The sequence below is a fragment of the Chaetodon trifascialis genome, chromosome 8 (assembly GCF_039877785.1).
Source record: "Chaetodon trifascialis isolate fChaTrf1 chromosome 8, fChaTrf1.hap1, whole genome shotgun sequence".
Classification (NCBI taxonomy): Eukaryota; Metazoa; Chordata; class Actinopteri; order Chaetodontiformes; family Chaetodontidae; genus Chaetodon; species Chaetodon trifascialis.
Window position 1 is genome coordinate 19,508,314 of NC_092063.1, and position 21,239 is coordinate 19,529,552.

At 42.7% G+C, this 21,239-nt stretch overlaps 2 protein-coding genes across 3 annotated transcripts in view; both read right to left on the bottom strand.

Annotated features, from left to right (window-relative positions):
• tmem115 (transmembrane protein 115) overlaps positions 1-21,239 on the bottom strand; it is a 131,679-nt gene that overhangs the window by 107,598 nt on the left and 2,842 nt on the right. Inside the window, exons 2-3 of one of the 2 annotated variants that reach the window (XR_011602413.1) lie at positions 20,630-20,994; positions 16,966-19,007 (exon numbers count right to left, since the gene is read on the bottom strand). Coding sequence is in view for 1 of the 2 variants with exons in the window: in XM_070968433.1 (XP_070824534.1) it covers positions 18,698-19,007; positions 20,630-20,994 (675 nt within the window). In the remaining variant the exon portion in view is untranslated. Of the gene's footprint in view, positions 1-14,548; positions 19,008-20,629; positions 20,995-21,239 lie in introns of those variants that run through there. The other variant, XM_070968433.1, reaches the window with a different exon arrangement.
• rhoab (ras homolog gene family, member Ab) lies at positions 192-13,114 on the bottom strand. Its single transcript, XM_070967753.1, has 5 exons — positions 13,000-13,114; positions 6,483-6,640; positions 4,714-4,834; positions 3,410-3,540; positions 192-3,141 (listed from the first exon to the last, which is right to left on the bottom strand). The coding sequence occupies exons 2-5, from the start codon at positions 6,636-6,638 to the stop codon at positions 2,968-2,970; spliced, it is 582 nt and encodes a 193-aa protein (XP_070823854.1). The 5' UTR covers positions 6,639-6,640; positions 13,000-13,114; the 3' UTR covers positions 192-2,967.

Genomic DNA, 21,239 nt, shown 5'->3' on the forward strand with positions numbered 1-21,239 from the left:
TGCATCTAAAATTCCCTTTCCTTCCTCTCAGCTGTTTCTAAACGATTCTTCACATCTTGGATCATTCGCCTGATGATGTGTGGTGAGTCATGTTCAGCACTCACCACATCACTCCATTCATACTGCATGTGTATTGATTGAACTTAAGAGCTCTTCCCCGTTGCCCCCCTGAGACCACAATGAATAGGAGCTGGGTGTTATAGAAAGTAATTTATTACACAAACCAAAGCTAGTTTACAAATACAGTTTCCAGTCCTGTGCGTGTGTATAGTCTAGTATGAACAAACCCACATTTCATATTTACAGACTTTGCATACAGCTTGGTTTTCCTGTTCCTTTGTTTACATCACTGTTACAGCATCCAAAAATCAGGATTTAAAAAATAAAATAAAGAGTAGAAATAAAAATGATTTGTACATAATAAGGAGACTTACAATTGTTTTTCCTTTTGTCTTTTCAGCCAAGTTTGTATTCAGAACAAACAAACAGAGCCAGCACATGTGGTCCTAGCGATGCTCTAGACAGGCAGCCGAGAGGCCAGCCTTTCTCCTGACTGCCTAACAACAGCATTTGGCAGGGATGATTGACGGGTCATTACCACCAATTGTAAATCATCAGAAAAAATTCAGGTAAAGCACATTAAGAAGAATAAACTAAAGCAACGACACAAGCAGTCCCCTAGTCTTCCACCTCCTATTTTAAATACTGATAGACAACATATTTGACTTTTTTTTTTTGTTTTAAGCAGGAAATTAAGTATAAAAACAACAACACAAGACTAGGTTTCTGGAACAGGCTCTTCCCTATAGGCCAGGAAGAAGAACAGGAGGGTGCAACACTGTCATGAGAGCCCGAATCTGGCAGTGAAACACACAGAAGAGTCAGGAAGGCTGGTGGCTGAGAAATCCCAAATATGACTGGCAACCCATTTTCAGAAAGGCCTTAAAAAAAATGAAACACTTCCAACAAAGAGCATGTGGTTAGTGATGTAAATTACCAGCATGTTTTACCCCCAAACCCACCCGTCTGCCCAACCTGACAATTCTGGCATCTCCATGCACAGAGCTCTGAATAAAAAGGTCATGTCGCGTGTGTCATGTTGGTCTTTTGAAGTGAAACTGTTAAAGCAGATGGAAGGTACCAACAGTTCACAGATAAAGGCAGACATTTTAAGTGTATGGTGGATAACATTTATATCCCAGGCACCTATTTGTTTTTTTTTTTTCCTCAAATATGAACTAGTTCTGGTTATTGTACATTTGACCTTTATACTTGCCTACACACACGCGCACAAAAAAAAAAAAAAGTCATTCAACCCATACATGGAGATGAATGGTGTGCACGTAAACACAATACTCTCCTCTCCTTGTTCTTTGTCCTGGTCTAAATCCAGGGGAAGATGAGCACCAGCAGTCAGCTGTGTGGAACAGGAAGGGATGGGAGCTGAGCCACAGCAGAGTTCGCTCAGGATGTACTACGCAGGACAGGAAGCTCACGTGTCATCCAGTGGGACCACAATTCACCTGCCACTGCCACTGATTCAGTCCAAAGGTTTTTCAGAGCAGAATCTCCAGGTGACAGCTGATATCACCTGCTTCAGAGGAGAAACCGTCCTCAGTTCAGCAGCATGTGTGTCAGTCGTCGCACTGCTGCTCCACTGGAAGTCAGTCAACTTCACACTGCCCTCTACAACACTGCTACTGTGAGATACCAAATACTTTAAGCAGCAACTGGTGGTGACGAGAGCCACACTGAAACACAGTTCACAAATGACTTTAAAACCAGCACCGAGGCAAGTTTTCAAAGTGTGCACGAGCTGCAGTTTATCTGCAATTAATAGAGCGTTCACAATTAGGTGGCTCTAACAGATCATCTCAAGAAGAGAAGGGCTCAGTCTGTCTGTCACTGCGAGTCTGTAAGCACAGGATTAGCCACAGTGAGGGACTCAATGGCACTGAGCCGGACACGTGAGCACGCAGCACCACGGCTCTCTGATAGCCCTGAGCGCCCGACGCCATGTGACCACTTGTTCGACACGGTCAATGCAACAACTCCCTCAGGACAAACCTCTCCAAATGCCTTTTTACAATATCTTTTTTATTCTTGAATTGAACTACAAGCTAATCAACCTCAACCCTGCTTAAAGCACAGTTTAGAGGAGCACTTGATGCACACTTTACTGGCGATCTGTCTACCTTTGGGGCTGTTCAAATAACCTGCACAGGTAATTACAGCATTTTACAAGTAAGCTGAATGTGCAAAACTATGAAAACTGCACGTTCTGCCCATGTTTGGCGTACACAGTCTCATCATGGTCACACCCACGCACTGTGCTTCATTCTCCCATCCCATCACCTGTCCAACTCCACACCCTGGTCCTAATTGCACGTGTGAACACCTGGGGACAAATGGTCCACTGGTGCTGTTTACCGTGGTACTCATTTACTGTGCTGTCTGTCTGTCTCAATCCATCTGTCAAGTCGTCCAGGCAGGAAACTGAACATTTTTTGTAATCCACAATGAAAACACTGGAACATCCCATACTTCACCAGCAAATGCATCACTTTTAGCAGTTAGCTCGATTTTTGGAAAAGACCAGGATCTCCTAATGATCTTAATCAGTGTAAGTGGCTTGTTGAATATGGCTGCTGGAAATGTCCCACTTCGATGATAAACCCATAGGTGAAGAGCCCAATGGTTTACAGCGGTAGTCATTCTCTGTGCTCCCTCCTCCCCCATCCACCCATCCACCCACCCACCCACCTGTTCCTCTCCATCAAAGCTTCCCAAATCCAAGTCCCTGGGTAAATTCAGTCCAACAAACAGCCATTTTACAGCGGTAGTCATGTACTGCACTCTTTTCTTCCCCTCCCTCCCTCTCCCATCTAGTAACCCCTCCGTCCCTCCCGAGCCCTAGCCCTGGGTATGGTGGCCCAGGGTGAAAACTGTCCAAATATGTCAGCCCTTTTACAGCAGCACACATTTATTGCTCTTCTTGCCGCGGCGAGCCTGCAGTGCCGCCCTGGTGGCCATCTCGAACACCTCCCGCACGCCGTCCTTGGTCTTAGCAGAGCACTCCATGTAACCAAAAGCTGCAATCCGGCCAGCCATCTCCCGGCCCTCCTCCGACTTCACCGGCTCCTGTTAGGTGGAGAAAACCAACAATTTGGTTATATAACACATTCACCTGATCCCTTTACACGTCCAGGAGATTCTATCTGATAGATGAAATTGTGGAAATAAATTCTGTAATAAAATAGACCTCACGCATACATTCTTGTTTATTGTAGTTGGTTGGCATGTTGTCATAGTAATAGATGTAGTAGTAGTAATAAATAGTAAGAAATATCTATCAAAAAAGAAATGTCTGAATAACGGTTTGAGGCAGACAACAGAAGAATGAAGGCACCTGTTTCATCTTGGCCAGCTCTCGGCGTGTGTGCTCATCGTTGCGCAGGTCTTTCTTGTTTCCCACCAGGATGATGGGGACGTTGGGACAGAAGTGTTTGACCTCTGGGGTCCACTTCTCTGGAATGTTTTCTGTGAAGGACAAAGAACAAGAGAAGGAAAGTCAATCAATAATGACTGGCCAGACATCTTCATTTTATTTTGTGTGCATGCCTGTAACATGTCATGTAATTTTGCTTGTCAGAATAAAACTAAGTGCAGGGCTCATTATAACAGAGGTGGTGAACCTTTACTATATTTAAACTTTTGCAGCAACGGAAGGCCACCACGGCTGAATGAAGGAAAAAGTGACAGTATTTGCATATTTTCCAAGGCGATGTGCACTGCACCGAGCTCATTCTTGCCTTGTGATAGTGGAAAGGTTTATCTTTCTGTGCCTTTCTGCCAATGTCTCACTTCAAGAGAAAAAAAGGGGAATGCTAATCCCCCCAAGTGAGAGGAAACGCTGCTGCTCTTCCTTCCTGCTACAGAAACTCAAAATGGAACCTTTGCATAAAAGCTATGTGATGGCACAGCAATTAACCTTATCTTTAAATGAGTGAATCAGAGGATGCCAGCATTTTGATTAGACTAACATTTGAAAAGTAATTGAATGTAAAATAGGAGTCACTACAAAGATAAATCTGCTTCTGAAGACAAGGAAAAACACAGAGGCGAGCCTCCATATCTCAACTGAGCATCAAGTGCAAAAAAAACTTGGTCAGCAAAACAGAAATGCAATGTCTGAAGAATGTTCACGTAAGACAATTTTTACAAGCTTTAGTACAATAAGGCTTTGATTTATTACACCTGTGACTACCTCTCATTGAATCCTGTTGAATTTATGTTTGGCACTTTAATTACCTGCAGCTTTTATCACCATATTTTATGCAAAGCCATTTCCACATGATCAGGGAAGTGCTGTTAATAATCAGACAGAAAAGGCATGGCTTGTTGTTTAACAGCGTGGCTGCATGCCATTGCATGACAAATGATTTGTCTCAGTGTGTCTTGGTGTGCGTAACGTGCAAATGTCAGCGGTTCCTCTGCAAGTGGCATTAAGAGCAACAACAGGCCGACCACACAACCTACAGACCCCAGAAATAACTTCTTATGAGAACAGAAAGATGAGGGAGTGCGGCAGAGATGTGGTTCATGTCATGCCTGAATGTGCCGAGGTTTCTCTCTGTGCGTCCGTGTGTGTGTGTGTGTGTGTGTGTGTGTGTGTGTGTGTGTGTGTGTGTGTGTGTGTGTGTGTGTACTCACCCAAGCTGTCAGGGCTATCTATGGAGAAGCACATGAGGATGACATCAGTGTCTGGGTAGGAGAGTGGTCTGAGCCTGTCATAGTCCTCCTGACCTGCAGTATCCCAGAGAGCCAACTCCACCTGACACACAGATGCATTGTGGGTAGGGAGAAGGACACAGGAACGTGGGGGAGACGAGAAAGAGAAGAGGGGAAAGCAGGGGGAGAGAAGTTAATACACTGTGTCAATTCTGATCAACACAACTTTCACGTTGAAGCCCGTAAATAAATGAGATAATAAACAAGGACAGCAGCAGAGCTCATCCTGACCAAGAACTATAAAAAGGACAGATTTATTTTGTAACTCCTCAGAGAAATTAGTGCATCATAATAGGAAAATAATGAGTATAAAAGGTGGGAAGAATTAAACATAAGACATTTTAGGTGGAGTATCTCCAATGCTGATAAAACATTTAAGGTTTTGGCAGCCTTAAAGGCAGTTATTTCATAATTTAGATATATCATTTTCTTTTACTTTTTCACATTTAAATATAGTTTGAATGAAGGTATGGTTAAAGTTAAAGACAGTTTTGTGTTGACCTTGGCAGCTTTTGACCAGGGAAATCAACAGGTTTATTTCATTCATACATAGAGCTGTCATCATGAGACAGACTCATCAAATAAATAGGCCCATCAGTGCAGAGGTGAACAATTATATTGCCTGCTGAAAATTACCTTCAAAAATGGTCAATATGCTTTTACTGACAATATTTGACTGCTGGTGAAACAAACACGTGTGACCTTCTTTCTAGTGTTAAATTAGCAACATGTTCACCTCTAATAAATACTCTAGCACACTGCACTTAAGCCCTGTGCAAAATGTGCCAGTGATGCAAAAAAAAAAAAAACCTCTCTGAGCAGACTCCAAAGCTAAATAGGGAAAGGAAACCAGATCAAGACATTTAGAAAAGCATGGCACTTGACAAGAAGTAGCCCAAGTCCTTCTCTACAGCACAGAGAGCTTGAAATCAAACAAACCAATAAAGACTCAACATCTCAGAATCCAATTAACCCAGAATGAGGTTGTGAGGGTTTATGACTGATGAGTTGGGCTGGGTGCTGCAGTTATCCAGAGGGGCACACATACAGTACATCATGAACCTGGAAGTCATGAGGAGTTGGACTGCAGAAGAGAATATATCCTTCTGATGTCTGATTTACAGTGGATATTAAACACAAGCATCAGCGTCCTTCTGTATTCATACAGGATGTGTATGCATTGTTAGAAAATCAAACCGATAACCAGACAGACTCGCTCACACCTAAAAGAAAACATCGAAACCAACCAGGCTGTGACTAAGCTCAGACAAATCTGTAGAAACAGATCAGACTTAGCAGATGACTGCTGCAATGCGAGGGAAGCCGTGAAAATGGAACAGGACAATTTTATCAACACTTGCTCACTTGGCCTCGAAGGTAGAATTTTAGTGCTGAGCATGATTAAGCTCCCAGGGAACAAAATCAGCCCTGATACCAGAACAAGAACCATTGCTGAGACTAAAAGAGACACGGATATGCTGTGACAGGGAGGAAACCCAAGAACATGAGTCAGGGGTGTCAGGAAAAGGTGCAAAATCTGTGGATTTTTGTTTATTCATCTAAAAGAGTAATTTAATGGCATTTGTTGACTCGGGTTTGGATCAGTCCATCTACCTGGAGGCACTGCTCTGATATGACATTAACTGGAACAGATGGATAGTAGTGACACAGAATCACTGTAACTGTCTCACCTGTTTGCTATCCACCTCGATGTCAGCAACGTAGTTCTCGAACACTGTGGGGACGTAGACCTCAGGGAACTGGTCCTTGCTGAAGACAATCAGAAGGCAGGTCTTCCCACAAGCTCCATCCCCCACTATCACCAGCTTCTTACGGATGGCTGCCATCCCTGCAGGAAAATGTGGAGGAGGAGGTAGAGTTTACGATCAGAGAAAATCAGAAGTGCAGGCGATGCAGCAGAGTATTTGACTATGCAAAGCCACCCATATTTGTGATAGGTAGTGGAGACACACAAACTATGTGTACAAATAAAATTTATCTGTCCTCCTTAAGCATTAAGGCAAAAGGAAATAAGAAAATAATGTGTGACATTTCTGGCAAGCAAAGTGTATGTATTGAGCGATGCTGCAGAGTGCACGTGCACCATGCAACACTATACTTGACACATTTAACCACATGGGTGGAAAAAAGCAGTTCTCAACCAAAGGTTCAGAGTCTCTCAGGGGACTGTGAGGTGATTAATGGAATATGAAAAAAAATCTGAGACAGACATGTATTGGTCTTCATATTTGTGATTAATGTCTTTGCCTTGAAATAAGGAAGTAGCGCAAACCTTGAGGCTTATTTAATAATTGCACAAGTGGCCTGACAAGGGCAGGAATCACTTCTTATTTGGGGGCTTATTAGCCAAAAAGGCTGAGGACAATATGTGTGAATAGAAACCTGAAATCACACTAACATCCTGCAGGATAGCTGCATATTAAATTCAAGACTGACAGATGGGAGTGACACATATAGCAAGTTTGATACAAGGTACCACCTCCAAAACCAGACTGTATGTGAAATCCATCAAAACCTAACACAAAAACTAGTGTGTAACATTTTATAAAAATGAACAAATGCCTGGTTCTGATTTATGATGATTAAGTTTGTCAACATCAGGATAAGAAATGAGTAGAGTACTATGGAGAGAGGGTTCTTTTTTAAGGTTGTACCAGTGGCCCACAAATTTCTGTGCATGTCCCTACACTGCAGATTCCTGCAGATACCGCCCCTTACACAACATACAGCTGTCAACATAAAGATGTCGTTATGGCACAGTGCAATGAGGTGTGAGCTACACCAGGAAGTAAAATTTAGTCAAGGTTCCAGTAATTCATGACAGTAAAGGGCCCAACAGACATGTCAGTGTCACTGTGGAAGAAGAAGCTTGCCCAACTGAGTTAGGGGAAGTTGGGGCAAATGAGTGTCACGTAGTCTTGTGTCACTGGCTGAGAGGAGCCTGGATCACTCCACACTGGGTAATGACATTTTACAAAAAGCAACAAACACAGGAACTCGGTGTAAATGTTGTGGATTTTCTACTGAATTGAACCCATAAGAGCTGTAATTACTGAATTCTCACCAGTGTATAAAGTATTGAAAACAAGCACAATTATGTCACATTTTACCAACAACAAGAGTGTAACCAAAACATATAACAGGAAAACAGCAATTTCCCTTCATACATGAACAGGAACTGTGCTTCGCTTGCTGGGCGTGGAGACAGGGGCACAATCACTTTATTCACCAAGTACACATCAAACGCACCTCATTTGTCATGGTGGCAGGGCTGCAGAGACACAACTTTCACACTAACACAATACATGTACTGCATACTTACTAACTGCACAAGGACAGCAGGCCCTCACATAGAGGCAGTCATAAATCATAGCCATGACGGGTTATTTCCTCCTTGATCCGAGAAGGTACGGCACTGTGCAGTGTCAATCACATTTTTCTACGCTGCTATCTCCATCACAGTGAGTCAGCTGGAGGTGTGGTGGAGAGCAAACTCCCTGACACCTCACCTGTTCTTTCTGAATCCATCAGCTGAGCTGCAGTTTTCATCTGCACTATTTCACTATTTCTGGGGCTGTAATGGTGCTACCACAGCCCCGGTTAAAGGTTCAATTCCCTGTGTCAGGAGTCACTTTTGCCCCTTTGGATTGGGGGGGGGAATCTTGTATGGGACTTGCATAAAATAAGAGTCCATCTTACACCCTGTTATGTTTTTTGCTGTTTGTCTGCTTGCTGGTACCCACTGGGCACACTATCTATATTCATATTCAAAGTGTGACAACTTGATGAGTTGATTAAAATACAGATAAAAGTACGGTTCTTCTCTTTTATTGCTCCCTAATAAAATCGACTTTCGGTTTCAAAGCCTTTTTCTGCCCCAAGTCTCATTACTTTCTGACCCTGAAATGCACCAAAGCACTGTGAGGTGCTGCAAGCATCCTATAAATGGTAGATGGATACTCTAAGTAGGACAGCTGTGTCAAAAAAGATTAGACCATTCCCTCCATGATTTGAGGAAAAGGGAAAAGACAAAAATGGGGGCAGCTGTAGCCTAGAGGTGGATGTATGGTCAATGTTTGAAACAGTTGACCAGCAGCTGAAATGGGTAAATGACAATGTGCCCTACTTTCAACAATAATGCCTAGCTGCCTATAAGCAAGTTACTAAAGGCACCAATTGTTCCTTTAGAGCTGCTTAACTGCCAACAGGAGTCTTGAGGCAGATAATAATACAAATCTAGTCACCAATGTCAGTATCAAACTATAAATTCCCAAGGTAGCATGTAAGCCTTAGTGATTCCAAAAAAAGAGATACAGGAAAACACAACAGGGACGATCAAGACAAAACACAACACACAAGGGAAACAATATTTGGAAAAAAAGAGGGAACACAACAGGAAAATCTCCATTAGCATTGGTCTATTGTGTCTGAACTCTGAACATATTTCAAAGGAGCGGGGTAACGTACAACAGCGGAAACACAACACATATTGCGATGAAAATGCTATGGTCTAAAATAATGATCAGCGAAATGGTCAGCAGGCAGTAGGTCCATAATTTTGGAGTGAACTAACTGAGGAAGGATCAACTCTGGCTGATTCATTGTTTGAGTAGCAAACGGACTACAACCACTTAACTATTGTGTCCAGGGAAATATGTAGTAACACGCAGGAAAATTCATTGATTCAGTTCCAAAAAATGTGAAAACCAAGGTACCTTCTCCAACATGATCAGCAGTATTAGAGCCTATGTTAATGACTCTTTAAAAAAACAGATTTGATTAGAAAATCAGGGAAACCAAAGCACCTATAAGCAGGCATAATCTATATATTTTTTAATGTGTATAATGATGACAGCCTTGCATTATTCACATACTATTGCTTTCATGCCACAAATGCTGCACATAACTTTAACATTTCTTTTGTCTTACTGCTTTAAATGGGCTTTCAGAGAGGTCCTGGTGAAACTTGATAAAATTGTGTATGGTCCCCAGGCAGGGAAAAAATAGATTTTCTTTTTACCTGTCCAATATGAGCAGAAAATGCTAATTACTGGTTTAGTGATGCGCACACTGGCGAGCTTCTGGTTTGTTAGAGGCCAGGGAGAGCCGGCCATTTTTAAACAATGGCAGCATAGGACACAATGCAAAAAAATGGATGAAAACGTATTTAGCTGGTTTTTGACACATGGGAATATGAGATCTGACTGACCGTGACCAGTTTGAAACTACTCCTCTTCTAAAATCCCAATATTTTCCAATGAAAGCTCACCGAAACTGGTACATTTTGAGCTTTATCTAAATGGCACTAACAAACAGAATGTGATGTTACCACAAACCACGCACGTCGTCGTCTTGGGCTGTAGCTAATTTGCTAGTCATATCTGCCAGACCAGCCAGCACAAAAATTTAACAGAGTCAAGCATTTTGAGTGGTGTGTGTGTGTGTGTGTGTGTGTGTGTGTGTGTGTGTGTGTGTGTGTGTGTGTGTGTGTGTGAAGTGATGGAAATAATCTACCATCAACTACTGCCGCTGAATCATAGGCACATTATGGCTGATGTTCAAACTGTCACCTTTTGGTGCATGTGTTTAAAATGTTCGTGTACAGCAATGAAAGAAAGGGTTGACTGTGTAAGCCACCTGCATTTTAGCCAAGAAATCATGAGACAAAATTAGCCAGACAAACAACGCCTAAGGCGAGAGACGGGGATAACCCCAACAGGGTCAAACTAACAAAGGATAGAGGCAGAGAGAGCCGGGGACACCCCTGTGATAAATACTGTCAACAAAAATAGGATGACAGCTGGCAGCAGTGGTAAGACTTTTTGTCAAATTTATCAACACTTTATCCACAAAAACACACACACACAGCTCCTACAACTCTCATTTACAACTTAAATGAATGAGCTACACATTTAGTTTAACAAAGACAATATTTGATCTACTCTCCACTTTTGGTAGTATCCTATAAATGGTCATCTCGTCAAACTCTGCATCCCAGCCAGGCAAACCCACTTATGTGTCCACACAACTAGTCTGAGGGGTCTCCGCTGACCAGTAATGTGTTAAGTGAAACCATTAGTGCTGCATTGTTTCCTTGTTTGACACAGCCATAAATGTGTTACTGAAATGGTTACTGCGTGTTCGATGATTCATCGGCCTGTCCTTTAGAAAACCCCACACAGGCGACAGATGCAGCTAAAAGGAAATACCCCACGCAGTCTTGAGCGTGGAGAATTAGCCCCAGCTTAATGACGGCTGACTTGACTGCCGGGCTGATGAATATTTCAGTTTCTGACAGGAACTTGGCAGGTGTTTCTCTCCTGACACCTGACATGCATTTCTGTGGGCGATGAAATTGTGAATTAATCAATCACTGGGAAAGGTACAGAAAGTAATTATTTTTTACCATCTTGTGCAGCACACGCATTATGGGAAAAAAAAACAAAAAACAAAAAAAAAACCCACAGTGGAAAATATCTCCCTTTTGGACACTGGTTGGTGCACTCAGGGCTTCTGGCTTATTGCAACAATCTGTCTAACCTACACACTAGAGATGGCAGCTATAACATGACAGAAACTTCAATTTAAAAAACTGATCATGTTGCTAATTGAAGCAGCCTTCAGACCTTTCATTCAAACCACCTGAGTAATTCACCAGCTGTCAGACAAAGTCTTAAGCTTGTCCTGGTTATCGAAGTGACAAGCATACACAGTACATGTAGTGAGAAGAAGCTTGTGACAATTAGTAGACCTGTTTTGGCCAAATTGACCAGCTGGTCCTCTAATGAATTGGTTGTCAGTCAATCGCTGTAATCTTCCTCCATTACAGTGGAGGAGAGGATATGGTTTTAGTAAACAGCTTCCAGGGTGTCAGTGTGTAAAACCTGCCTGTTGCAGGTGCTGCAAAAGGAGCAACAATGGATCAAATGCTATTACAGAGGTATTTCTACAATGGCAAGAAGAGCAAAACTAAGATCCAGATTTCGATGTCCTATCATGACACTGTGCTACAAATTAGATACGGTCGGTGTTTTACTCATGCATATCCTGAAAAATGTGTTACCCTTCATTATATTTAAATGATAACATTTTTTGAATATTTCTCAGGGTGTACACCTGTGCAGATTGTTGTTGATTGTTGTCACACCATCAACGGCCGTGGTTAATCAAAATATAATACATCATTTTGACAGTATCACCCAGTCCTAGGTGGTCATACATTTTACAATGACATTACAAGTTTTTTTGCTTTTGTTTTTTTTTTTTTCATGCTTTTATGCGGTCTACTGGCCACCACCGTCAGCACACAGAAAAAGTTGTGTGTTGCCTGTGAAAGCTCTCAGTGTTTAGTCAAACATTGTTTTTAAAGCAGCTAGCCACAGGGTGGGTCACCAGAAAGATGGCGTCATCACAGAGGCAACAGATGGCTAGTGTGTCCGCAGTGGAAGAATGGGTGGGTGGCCCCAATCCAAACTAAACACCAAGCGAGACCCACACACATCATACATTTGACTTCTCATAGGTGAAGATTACACAGTACACAACTAAAACCTCGTTTTTGAAAAGGATGAAACTTAAATCACATAACGACAAGCAGGGAATGTGTGCCCGGGTGAAGTTGACATGTTTTAAAACAAGCCCACATGAGAAAATACGGGTTTGCTATCGGAATAAAGTGCGTCCATGGTTTCTCTAATCCTTGCAGTGTTAACAGGTTAGCGAAAAATTAACATCTGACATTTACCACTAACAGCCTTTCAAGAAGCGAAGCTGAGCCGTTGTGAAGCCGCCTCGGCAAGTCATGAAAAAAAAAAGCCTCATTGTTTGGCTGAATAGTCAATCTAGGCCAGTCTAAACGATTCAGTTTATGAGCATCATTTAAGTTTTAGCAGTTCACCAACAGGACTGGATAGAGACCGATCAATATTATAGCTCACAAGAGTTCCTACACCCAGAATACAGTTCAGTTTTCTCCTCGGCACAACTGTGTAGCAGCGGCGGAAGCGCCGCTGAAATAGAGGTCGGTTAACGGAAAAGCTAAGTACCGTTAGCTAGCCTCGCTAGCTTTGATACGACGGCCTCTCAAAGCTCGGGACAACTTTTAAAATAGCCCCGGCCGCTTTTAAACTCAACAACACGAGACTAGTAGCCATCAATAATGGTCAGATATTCCAGAAAGTAGTTTACCTGCAGTTTCTGTGGCTAGCAGTCGGATTTTTCAGTGTTTCCCGGCGCCGAGTAGCTTTGCCGACCAATCGAGTCGCCTACTGCTTCCTCCCGTCTCAATCTGATACAATGAATTACTTCGCGGGAGCGCGCCGCCAGGGTTTGTAGTTTGTAGCTGGGGGGAGGGGTGGCGGGCACGAGCCTGAGAGCCACACCTGCGCGGGCACGCGGTGCACGGACTCTCGGAGTTACAGGCTAGCGAACTGTATAAAAATCTATAACGATGGAGCATCGTTATAGAGTTATAAAAACTGTCTATTTTTAGAATTGACACGCTGATAACTGTCAGAGGCCTTACGTATGTTACATTTAACGGTACATCATTCTATTTCCAATCCTCCAAGAGAAAGACTTGCAATGCGGCCTTTATAATTACAGGTAATCGAAACGGGTGTTTCTCAAAGTACTAACTGAGTCGAAAATGAGTCACTGTTGAGTATTACCTCGTGTCTGAAGTACTGAGCTTCCAGCTAAACAAAAAATGACTGGTATTTAATTTGAACTCTACTGGTACAGTATAAAATAAACGGTGCTGTGATATAGATAGCTTTGAGTCAGCTTTATTATTCCCCTACTCAGAGCTAATGGACAATTACATCTTTATTAGCACCGAAGCTGTAACTTTCATTGTGACTGCCTGAGGGCCAGGAGTGAACTGTCCAAGCAGAAGTGTGTCCTCACTGCTCCACCTGGCGGTCACTTCCGGAAACTACACAAAGTCATAGAATTGGAGGGCGAGTCATGTAAAATATTTAAGATAAAATAAAGGCAGAAACATGTCACAAATTTCCAATTTTTTGTTGACAGAACTACTATGTAATTGAGTACAGTACAATCTATAATCAGTAAGACCACTTCTGCCCCCACTTTTTCACCCAGTATTGTAGAACTTTATTAATTAGAAAAAAGAAAGAAAAAAGAAAAAAGCAAGCAACAGTTCTGCTGTTATGGTCCAATCAGGATTATATTTCACTTGAATTTATGTCAGTTAATCGACACTGGTCACCACTTTTGACAGTGTGAATGAACTGGTGGTCTTTTTAATGGTGTTGTACTGGTATTTTTCATTGTGACCATAGAGTAATCTTAAAGATCAATTCTTTTCTAGTTTTTCTCAGCTTGGACTTAAGTAGGATATTCTTGTACTCTGACCTTCTTCATTATTTTGTCTCATACTATAATGCTGTAAAACATCCTGTATGTCAGAAAAAGGTTTCACTCTTGTCATATCGGGAAATCGCACCTGTAAATACCAGGAAAATGTCTGTAGTGTCAATTTACCTGGGTTTATCAAATTTGTGCCAACTACGCACTTAACAAAAAATGTTTCTTTCAAATTACATGTTAGTTTCATGAATATTCAGGCCCTGGTAGAGCACTCAGATTTCCTCTTGTAGATATTTCAGTGGGATAAATGGTTGTGGGATGATACAGGTCAAACCAATGAGCCCGTACAGCCATATCACAGCAGCAGTTATCACACCAGCAATGCAACAGACTGACACGCTCGTTATCGTTTCATACAATCATCTTTTATTTCATATTGAGATAAAGAAATATATCTGAAAACTAAAACAGAAAAGTCTGTTTAACAGCCACAGTAGAGAGGGAAATATACTGTCATTAGTAACAACAAGATCTGTTGGTGCAAAAGTGGACTGATAAGGACAATGAAAGTAGTGAAAACTATCAAAAAACCAACAAAAAACATTGCTGTGAAAGTTTTAGGGCAGGAAAACAGCTTTCATCCACAAGTCATGGAGGCTGGCGTCACTATTTTACCAAACAGTTAGATTTATAGGTAATTTGTTGCCTGCCAAAGTGACTAAAAGTCAAGAATTTCAATCTTTTTTTATATATATATATTTATATACATTTGTTTTAGCAACATATGAAACCCCCCAATAATTGTTAGTAATCAGGCTGCACTTGCAAATTTAGACAATTTATTTCAAATTGTCACAGACTTTTTATTTCCTGGTTACATTAAAAGCCCATCATCTCTTTAAATATTGGTAACTCATAAAACAGAGGATCTGGACATCTGAGTGGGACACAATCACCAGCTAGATGCAGATGGCTGATCTGTCCTCTCCATTGGCCGCTTTGACAGGACACCAATCAGGGAAAATCTAAATTGTTTAGGTAAAACTGAGGAAACACCTGCTGAAGCTTAAAAATTGTCTCCCTGCCTGTGGCGCGTCTTCAATAATGACAAGTTACTGGTGTACAGGAAAAAAAAAAAAAAAAAACACTTCTGAACCGTGTATGTAGCCACACTGCATTGATGGCATTTGAGCGCTCGTTCAGGGACAAACCCAGCGACAGGACAGACATCATTCATTCTCCTCGCCTGTGGCTTTTCTGCTTTGTAAATTGGCATTTTTCATACAGACAGTATGTGACTGCATTCTTTTCTTCTCTTACAGGATGTTTACAGCTGGAACAAACAGGAATACAGAATACAAGGTACACAGAGGGTGGGTGGAGGTTTAGCTGAAAGTGGGACCATCCAGGCTCTATCTGCCGACCACAACACCCCTCCACCTTGATGAAACTACACAACTTCACCAGGTTTGTTTGGACACTTTTCCACCATTGCATCTTGAAAGCTTTTAAAGGTAAAATGCAGTTTGAGATTTCAGATATTGAAGAGCAGCTCAACCATCACCACCGTGAAGCCGGATTTGACTCAGATCTAGTGTGAAAGTCTCTCCTTCGTGTCTCCATTCATTCATGTTAACACCACACTCATTCATAATGAATTAAAGAATGACCCCACTCATCCAAAGTAAACATCGCCTCCCCAAAATAAGAGCACAGTGAAACGAGCAGAAGGAACAAGGAGAAACACAGGACAGAACACAGAAACTCATCACTCAAATATGGCTTATCACTTCCCATACGCAACACGCTTCCATCCATGAAAAGCGACTGCTTCATTGCTCAGACTTCCAAGATCAAAGTCTGCGAATTCAATCCGACGTCGCCACACTTCATAATCTGGAACACACTGTCAGATGAAAACGTAAGCATGGCCTGGAAATCTAAAACCAATACAAGCTTGAACATCAGACTGCTAATGTGAGCTTTTCTTGGATGCATCAGGTCGGGTCAGTGTTTTCTCTGGAGCACATGTTCCTACACTGGTGACATGAGAGACAGCTGGAGCCCAGTCACACGGCACCATTTCTGCATTAGTCAAAAAGCAAATCCTGTGATGTTCTTCCTCAAAACTACAACCACAGACACTGAGTCAGACTTAAACAATTTTGACCTTTCTGTGCACCATTTTCCACACGTGAATAAAACTTCTGAATGACCCTGACAGCATTTGAATAAAGTTGCTGATAAATATGAATATACTTTGCTGGGTGCTCAGATTTGGAACTTATTCAACCCCACAATCAAACAGAAAAATCACAGGCCACTACTTATGAGCAACACAGGAGGAGATTTTGTCCTCCTGGTTAATAACAGAGAGGCGAAACAGGTCAAAACAAGCTGCTGTGTTGCATTTGATTCGGTCTGTAATCTATTTTCCGCCTAGTATTCAGACTCAGTCGGAGACAAACAAAATGATCAGCAAGGCCACTGCAAGATTATCCGTCACCAAGCAGACATCAGATTATTCCATATGAAAAACAGAACCATTCACATTTGAATTAAAAACAGCACATTTGTCCTTAATCTAAACATTTTGTGTCGTTTCCAGATTTCATTTCATTTGCAATGATCATCAATCAATCAGCTTTTTTGGTTTCCGACACAGTCGGTGAAACAAAAACAGTAGCTACATCCGTCAGAGCAGGAAGCATCTGGGCCAGTTTTCCCATGAAGAGGGCAGGATGAGGGAGTGGACATCACCTGCTCAATTTAATCTTCCTTGTTAAACATGTGTGGCAGAATTGTGTGATTCACTTTAACTCTTCTGAAGTTCTCTTTTAAATGTGGAAACATTCTCAACCTTGTGATCACACGTTCACAAATTGAAAAATCATTCATCCCACTGTCACATCTGCGATCGCGCCGTCTGAAATAATACACTCGCTGCGGCTGACTTTAATCCATGAGGACAGGTGGGAAATTGGAAATTTCAATGATTTGGTCGTTGCTGTAATAGACTGTGACATCTGCAGCGATGATGGTCAACAAAATGAATGAATCACTGACCTTTAGGTCTGCATAGAATTTACAAAGTGTCTTATATGAAACAATTTAGCTGCCCATCTGTTGAAAAGGATTCCTCACTGGGCCATGCTTGGTGCTGTGATGTTAGAAATGAAAGGATGTGGCTGGGAAACCCTGACCAGGCTGACTATTGATCAATGCAGGCCTCCTCTGTCTGTTATCTATCCTCATGAACCATTAAAATTTTAAATATCCTAAAAATACCTGTGCCTATTCTCTACCCTTCTCCTGTGCTCGGTCACTTCTTTGCATTTGTAACGATGCTAAATGACTAATGCAAACATGACAGACAGTGACAGCTTCTCTGCACAACGTACACACAGAGAACTGAACAGCTACTGCTGATTGTTGTATGTTTTCAGATCCTAGAGGATGGAAGTGTAAACGGGTACAGGATGATGCTCCGGGAGCAGTTTAACCTAAAAAACATATAATCAACTCATAACTCGTAAAACAATAAGAATCATCCACAGATCTGTGAGTGGAACACTATTAGCATGTCTTGTTAGTGCAGAGACAAAGTGTAGGATTTTTTGACTTCACTTCATGATGAAACCCAGAAAGAAAAGAAATACAGAATTGTTCTACATCAAACAACAAATGGGGGGGTTTAAAAAAAAAAAAAACATTGGGTACATGGTCCATTTTTCTGCCTGTTGTTTCAGAGACAGCAGACAGAAAATGAACCTGGTCCGGAAAATTCTTTTCACCTGGCACCTTTTCATATCTTGAAGTATTGTATCATAGTTCATTAGCAGGACGGGCCTGCAGCAGCTTCTTTCCTCTGGTCCAGCAGTTGGAGCTTTTCCTACTTCCTCCGTCACACATCTGGTTACGTCTTCTGAACCAGTGAATCAAAAGCTAATGTCCCTTGCAGCTAGCGATAAGCAGCACTTATCAAACCGGTGCGCGTACAGTCGCCCCTTCAGCAAGAAACGAGAATTCAACGAGAGTCTCTGTCACTGGCGGCTTTCTTGTCGCAGGCAATCAGAACAACTATGGCTGCTCCGGAAAAGATTCACAAAAAGAATATTGTACACCCATTCTGTTATTTATTTAGAAAGCAAGAGAAAGAGACATGAAGCAGTGGACAGAGCTCTGCAAGTTGGGATTAAGTCCGGACAAGACAGAATTTCTGGTCGACTTCAGTTGTATGCAGGAGGGGGAGTATTAAGTGTCCAGTTTTCCCAACTACACTGAGCATTTACAACCAACACGTCTGAACTGAAAGCACTGTACAGTTAGCACCCCTTTGGGCTTCACGATGACATCGAGTGTTTGTGAGCGCACGGGCGTGTATGAACTGGTCAAAGATGTCGTGTGTGTTTTGGTGTGTGTGATATCGAGTGTGTGCCTAATCACGGTCACTGAATATATCTGTATACTAGTCAGGGACGCTGACTACACTAGTATACCCGCCAGTGACACCGAACAGAGCGTGCATATCTGTACACGTGTGTTCTATTTGTTACGATCTAGAGGGCGCGTCCTCAAAGCTGATGATGCTGGACTCTGGGTGTGGCGCTCCGCCTGTGGATGGCGCTCCGCTGCTCTGTGACAATGAGGATGAGGAGGTGGAGGAGAGGGAGGCGCCGACGGGTCCCCCTGCAGGTCTCGGCGTGGAGGAGGAGGAAGGGTCACGGCCACCCGGGAGAAGCGGCTGCGTGTCGGTTCTGACCTCGTCGTCGTCATCGTCTTCCTCGTCGTCCATGCTGGGCCAGGCCGACTGGTCCTCCACGCGCTTTAGACGCTCGTTCAGAGCCTTGAGGGCCAGTTGTCTGAGGGAAAGAGACGCATCAATCACAGAGGGAAGTACGGTTGTGCTACAACAGAGGTCTGACTGACTTTGGATGGTTTTTGTGCTCCCACGTGATGTAATCTAAAGCTTCAACTGATGTATGAAACAAGTCCTGTAAAGCAAAAAAAAAAAAAACAGGGGACAACTAAGAAATCCCTCATCTGTTATACAAAGTCCCTACACATGCAGAACAGGGTCAGCAAAAGCGCCGTCGTCAAGGGCACCAGGACCACACGATGGGCACAACAGATTATAGTACAGATGACATTTTGCCATTTGAAAGATATCTGCAAATTTCCTGACTTTGGTGTTAATGGTCTGTACCTTGTCTTGCAATCAAAAGTTTATCCTGTTTATCCTCAAAGAGAAAAACAGGGAGATTCTAATCCCGGCCTTGTTAAGAGTCCCACATAATACGAATATACTAGTTCACTTCTCAATTCACAACAAAGGCATCCACCGTGTTAGCTGGTAAAAGAATCCAGGGAAATAAGACACTTTCCACCGATGCTGTCCTTTAATGCTGGCAATCAAGAAGAAGAAGAGAGCAATTCATCAAATGAATGGGCTCATTTTCTGATCATCATTTATTGATTAAATCTCCCCACTTATCCTGGAAAAGTACCAATTACTTCTTCAACCGTCACCATTACGTTAATTTCCCATTCAGCAGACCTCTCAGTCAGCAGCTTATCAGAATCAAGCATTGACATTCACATGACAGCCACACTTAATGCGTCATACTTGAGGAAAGAAAACACTGCTCAAAACATGAGAAGGGATGCAGACTGGGAAATAAAGTAGCTCAACCAGTTACTGCATAAAAATGTAATATTACTTGTTTGATGTCACAGCCTTTTTCCCAACAGAGAAGTTTCGAGTTGCTGAAGATATGCAGCTGTGTGTGTGCTCAGTGAATATTTCAAAACAAAGAACACACTTGTATATAAATGACAAAGGTCCCGCACAGACAAACTGAGTAGGTTACCATTACTTGGTATGTGACTGAACCATTAGGCAACTGGGGAGCATCATTTTTAGATATTCACCAAAACACAAAACAGAAAAGCTTAATTACCCAATCACAGGAGCACAGGCAATGGCATCTATGTGAAACTGAACCTGTACGACAGCTTGGAAGTGTGTCTGCTCAACAATACAACAGGAGGAGAAATAACCTGACACCTTGTGAGCAGGTGTGAGTGAATGAGAGTGTGTCGAACTTTCCCTGAGCAAATAAAACTAAAAACACAGTTTCTGTGCCTCCTCTCTGAGTCGAGCATGTATTTGATTATGTGGGTGTGTGTTTGTATTCTGTTTCACTTCTAAAACTCGCCTGCCTTCTGGACTAATCAATATGCGTTTCTCATGACAATGTTTTCATATCATTGAACTATACTGCATGTTGCTGATTTCTCATGATCAGGTGATATGATAGATAGCTCCAGAAGAGCTACTAAAATGGAGCTTTAGCCCTCCAAGCAGATATTTAACGACAAGGCACACCAATACATCAGACTAACCTTTACTTGGGATCAGTGTACATGCATATGTGTCTGCCAATGTCAACTTTTAATCTCATTCTTCTTCGCTCTGACTCACCTCCTCCTCTCTGCGTCTTGTGGGTCCGTCCCTGGCAGGCTGATCGTGATGGAGGAGGGCGCCCCCACGTCGTATCTCTTCACCATCTTTCTGCACACCTTCATCTTCACCAGGGCGGAGTGGACCAGCCCCGCCAGCAGCCCCACAGCCGGCTGCAGCGCTTCAGGGAAGAAACTAGCAAAGGCAAAGTGGTCCGACATGTCCCCGCGGCCCCGGCTGTGCCTCTGGTAAAAGCGAAGGTAGACCCAACCGGACAGGGCGCCGTAGCTGTATGCAGCCAGCGGGGCAGAGCTGTCGAGTAGCCCAGACAGGCGCAGTAAGGCCAAGAGGAGGAGGACCAAAGCCGGTGCTGCCTTGAGTCTCACCTGAGATGGCAGGGGGAGACAGATTTTAGTTCATGTGAACAAAATCAGACAAGTGGAAAGCTACCGTTTTGTCCACAGACCACCGTGGCTGCCAGTTCCCACTAATAGCTCAAGTCAGCCAGATTCAGGAATTGGAACACCGAACAATTGCTGGTTACATGCCAGGCTGGCAGGCAGGAGCCACAGTCAGAATGAACCAGAGTTTTGATACGAGTAAATTTCCTGATCTGTGAGGGAGATTGCAG

Coding starts and splice junctions, on each gene's coding strand:
- rhoab (XM_070967753.1), bottom strand. CDS start 6,638: ATGGCAGCCATCCGTAAGAAGCTGGTGATAGTGGGGGATGGAGCTTGT. Junction 3,541..4,713: donor AGATAGCCCTGACAGCTTGG/GTGAGTACACAC, acceptor TGTCCTTCACAG/AAAACATTCCAGAGAAGTGG. Junction 3,142..3,409: donor AGCTGGCCAAGATGAAACAG/GTGCCTTCATTC, acceptor TCCACCTAACAG/GAGCCGGTGAAGTCGGAGGA.